General features: G+C 63.9%; 1 protein-coding gene across 1 annotated transcript in view; it reads left to right on the top strand.

Moving 5' to 3' along the window:
- Positions 1-281: 281 nt before the first annotated feature.
- FMNL1 (formin like 1) overlaps positions 282-4,689 on the top strand; it is a 13,387-nt gene continuing 8,979 nt past the window's right edge. The window contains exons 1-7 of the mRNA XM_026864624.1: positions 282-366; positions 2,121-2,230; positions 2,483-2,566; positions 2,647-2,720; positions 3,298-3,381; positions 3,641-3,781; positions 4,652-4,680. Of these exons, the coding sequence (XP_026720425.1) occupies positions 282-366; positions 2,121-2,230; positions 2,483-2,566; positions 2,647-2,720; positions 3,298-3,381; positions 3,641-3,781; positions 4,652-4,680 (607 nt within the window). The remainder of the gene's footprint in view (positions 367-2,120; positions 2,231-2,482; positions 2,567-2,646; positions 2,721-3,297; positions 3,382-3,640; positions 3,782-4,651; positions 4,681-4,689) is intronic.

The following is a 4,689-nucleotide window of genomic DNA, read 5'->3' as shown; positions in this document are numbered from 1 at the left end:
GGATGGGGAAGCCCCATGCTGGGGTGGGATGAGGGTGCTGGGTGCCAGAGGATGGGAGGTGGGATGGCGGCAAGTCTTCATGCCCCCTCCATCCTTGTCCCCCAAAGAGAAAGAGGAGGAGGACTAAGTCCTCCCCCTGTCACCTCCAGGGTGCTCAGCTGCTGCCCTGCCCCACATCTCCTACCCAGACCCACATCACCCGTCCTGCCCCACACCTCCCACAGCACCCATTCCCCCTCCCCGGCAGGAAATGAGAACCAGTTTCTTGGTGCTGCCGTCTAATGCCGGGGACCACAGCGGAGCCACTTCCTCCCCCCGGGCATCACGTGCCCACACGGGGCCTCGACGGGACACAGCCACCACCCAGTTTGTACCCGAACTGTGCCACATCCTGCCACCCGGCCCAGCCCTGCAGGCGAGGAGGGGACCACAGGCCTCGGTGGCAGAGCCACCTCGAGAGAGACATCCCCAGCATCTCCCCACCCTGCCCGTGTCCTCATGGTGGGGAACCCACAGGAGCTCCCGTCCCACCAGTGACACTTGCTCCTGATTTTTCCAGGTCCTACACACATGGTCCCTGGGAGAGGTGGTCCAGGTGCCACCATCCCCTCTCTGCTGAGGGCACCCATCAGAGTGTCCCACGGGTGCTGCCAGAGCCCTGGGTGGGATGTTTGGGTGCGTGGTCCCTCTTGGCACGGCCCTGTCCCTTGGGCTGACCCTCCTGGAGGGTCTCATCCATCCCAAGGATGGCAGCTTGGGGACCACGAGGACGGGGCTCCCCAGCAAAGGGGACATCCAGGTGCTGCTACCACCTTGCCCATACCAGGACCCGTGCAGCAGCTCCAGTGCATCCCCCGCTGACTTTGCAACGAGGCTATTTCTGACCCCGCAGCCTAATTTTACCCTCCCTGCCCAGCTCTCGGTGCGAGTCGTCCCTTGGCTAAATCCAGCCGCCTGCCGGCTCCCCTCCGCCCACGTCTCCTGGTTTTGGCTTCTTGCGAAAGCAGCTCGACAGGTCCTCGGTGGAGGCGGGCGGCGAGGTTTCCGCTCCTGCCTGCCACCGTGGCACTTCTCCTCTTGGATTGGCTCCTTCATGGGCAACCAGACCCCTGTGAGATGCCTTTTCCCCAGGGATGTGGGTGTCCCAGGGGTGCATGCACCCCACATGCCCATCCTCAACACCTCAACTCCCTTAACTGGAGGTTAAGGGTGACTTGGGGCCGTGCATTGCTTCCATTGTGCCTGGGCTCTCCAGCCTCAGCTCCTGCTTTTCCCTGGAAGCTGAATCACCAAGAAATGGGTCTTTGGGGAAAATAAATCACCTGTGACCTGAGCTGAGCTCCCAGCATGGCCCAGGCCATGGTGGGAACCCCACTAAAGGCTCTGCTGGTCACCCCATGGTGTCCCTCAGGGACCCGCTGTGTCCCCGAGCACCCCAGAGGCAGAAGCTGCACCCGGGGCCTCCCGGAGCCCCCAGCCGTGGCGCGGAGCAGTTTCGGCAGCTGCCTTGTGCCGTTTGGAGAGCGGAAACCACGTCACATCCTGCTGGGGCGGCCCTGGGGGGCCGGCGGGGGCTGGGGTTGTGCAATGGTAGCATAGAGGGACATGGTGACATGCCAGACCCTTCCCTGACATCATGTCTCTAAAGAAACACTGATTTCACCAGCCGGGCTTGTCACGCACCCGTGGTGGGGGGACGTGGAGGTGACCGTCACCCCCAAGCAGGGCCCAGACTCCTGGGTTCCTCAGCTGTGTCACCAGCCTGTGTCCCCGTCCCTCACGCCAAGTGGCTCTGCTGGGACTGGGCTGGCTGAGGCCGGGAGCACTGTGCACTCATGACATGGATGGATGGGTCCAGTTTTTCCTTCTGTCCCCCGCTAACACCCCCTGCCCTCTGCCTCGGGGACCCCCGTGGCTGCTGATGGGTCTGTGGCTGGTGGGATGCTAACATCCTCGGAATGGTGGTGTCCACGTGTTTCTGCCGGTGCCCCCAGCATCCCACCAGTGTCCCCATCATCCCACCAGTGTCCCCATCATCCCACCGCTGAGCAAGGACACCTGGTGCTGGATGAGCAGCAGGTGCTACAGCCCTGGGGGGTGTTTTTTGGGGTGACCCCCAGCCCTGATACCCATCACCACCCCACAGAACTCCATGAACCTGCCCCCGGACAAGATGAAGCTGCTCAACCAGTATGACAACGAGAAGAAGTGGGAGCTCATCTGTGACCAGGTGAGGTCTGGGTGTCACGGTGTCCCCAGTGCCATCCCTGTCCCCAAACGCCACTCACAGTGTGGGCATCAACCTGGCACATGCCAAGCGCTGACATCATCTCCGTTAGTGATAGAGTGCCTCATTAACCTGATTAAACATTGATGCAGTGTGGGGGTGGGGACAGGGACATGGTGGCTGCCGTGGGGACGGTGGCACGTTCCCACGCCGCAGGTGGGTGGCACGGTTTCAGCCTCTCTCTGGGACTCGTAGGAGCGTTTCCAGGTGAAGAATCCGCCGTCTGCCTACATCCAGAAGCTGAAGAGCTACTTGGACACGGGTGGTGTAAGCAGGAAGGTGAGGGCTCCCCCTGCACCCCTTGTCCCCGTCCCAGGTCAGGTGTGGGGATGGTGCCAATGACTCTCCCTCTCCCACAGTTCAAGAGGCGAGTGCAGGAGTCAACGCAGGTGCTCCGGGAGCTGGAGATTTCCTTGAGGACCAACTACATTGGGTAAAGATGGGGGTGTCCTCACTGTCACCCAGCTGCTGCTGCTGTCTCTGGCATGGCTGGCACAGGGACTGGCACACTGGTGGCCTCTGGCTGTGGTGGTCACAGTGGGATGTGGGGCCTCATGGCCTCATCCTGCACCCTGGGGTGGCTCTGCTGGGAGGAGGGGGGTGCTGAAGCAGCTGGCTGTGCCACGGGTGCTGTGGGACCCAAACCCCATTTTGGTTCTCTGGAACCCCCAGGGTGCCAGGATGGACCCTGGCCCCCACCCTGGGTGCCCTGAGCCCTCATGGTGTGGTGGGTGCTGAGTTATGGGTGCCCATGGTCCCACCACACAGGGTCAGGGTGTCCTGTGATGGTGGCAGCGGAGCCCTCAGCCTGTGTCCCCCGTGCATTGGGGTCACTGTGGCACCCACCTGCCTCAGAGAGGTGCCAACTCATGGTGCCACCTCGTGTCCCCAGTGTGTTCCACCCTTGCTGGGGACCTCTGGCCAGGGGGTGGCTCTGCTGAGGGTCTGGCGGTGGGGAGAGGGGAGGATGAGGAGGGCTGTGGAGGCCACTAACCCCCTGCACCCCACAGCTGGGTCCAGGAGTTCCTCAACGAGGAGAACAAGGGACTGGACGTGCTGCTGGAGTATCTCGCCTTCGCCCAGTGCTCTGTCGCGTATGTCCCCAGCGGGTGCCCCTTCCCCAAGGCTGGGATCAGCCTCCCCTGGGGCTCACAGGGGCTGGGGGTCCTTGGGGGTGCTCTCCCCCCTCATCGGAGTGATGGAGCCAAGGATGCTCCATGGCTGGGGTGGGGCAGAGCATCCCCAACACCTCCGTGCCCGTGTCCCCAGCCCTGGGGACCCCAGGGGGGTGCCTGCCTGTGTTGGGGTGCCACATCTCACCCGTCCCTGTGTCCCCCCACCCTGGGCCTCCAGGTACGACATGGAGAGCGCCGAGAATGGCAGCCCAGGCTCCGACAAGGGCAAGGGCCTGGAGCGGTCGCTGGAGGACCTGAGCAAAAGCAACTCCTCATCCCCCACCCAGGGCTCCTCCAAAATGCGGCACCTCACCGTCAGGTAACGCGTGGTCCCGTGTCCCCCGTGTCCCCCCCTTCCTTGCGCCGTGCCCCCCCCGCTCTCTGCCTCGCTGCACCCCCGGCCGCGCCATGTTTAGAGAGGGGCTTGGCAGGGAGACGCAGGCCTGGTCCTAAAACTGGGTCCCCAGCGCTGGTTTGGGGAGGCCAAAGCCACGTCCCGTGTGTGCCCGAGGGCTGAACCCTGCTGGGAGCTGGGCTGGGTCAGTCCCCCGGCCCTGTGACCACTGTGGGATGCTCTTGGTAAAACCCAAGAATAAGTAAAACTAGGAGGTGCTTGAGATTTTGGGGGAGAAAATTGCGTGCCCCCCAGTTTAAAACCATGGTGGAGGAACGGGCCTGCGCCCCCCCGCTCGCTGGTCCTGGTGGCTGGTGGCTCTCGCTTGGCACCGCTCGCCCCCGCAGCCCCTTCTAACCCCGCTCTTCTCTTGCACGCTGCCGGGGACGCGCTGACGGTAGGTGACGGGGCTGGGGTGCTGGTGTGACAGGGACACCCCGGTGGGACCCCACTGACAGTCACCAGCATTGGGGACAGTGCCTGTGGGGCAACCCCAGTGGGCAAGGGGGGTCCCAGGGGACACCTCACCGTGGTCATCCCAGGAGCCGTAATGTGGCACCCTGGGAACCGCGGGGGTCCCTCGCTGTCTGCCAGCAGCTCTGGAGGAGCCAGGCTGTTGTGTGTGTCCTTTCCCCCCCCCCGCCCCAAGCCCCAGAGACAGGTCAGGAGTGACGTGGCACCTGCAGCGGGTCCCAGTTCTTGTCCCCCACTTGTGTCCCCAAGCCCGGGTGTCCCAGGGGCGACGCGGGAGCCCCGTCTCTCCCTCCTGTCCTGCAGGCTCTAACGCGCCTCCAGCTGCTGCCTCTCGAACCAGCACATCCACACCCTCCTCC

This window comes from Athene cunicularia (assembly GCF_003259725.1).
Source record: "Athene cunicularia isolate RWA chromosome 27 unlocalized genomic scaffold, athCun1 chr27_part1, whole genome shotgun sequence".
Classification (NCBI taxonomy): domain Eukaryota; kingdom Metazoa; phylum Chordata; class Aves; order Strigiformes; family Strigidae; genus Athene; species Athene cunicularia.
Note: the sequence above shows the minus strand (reverse complement) of the source record. Positions and strands in the feature narration are given on the sequence as shown.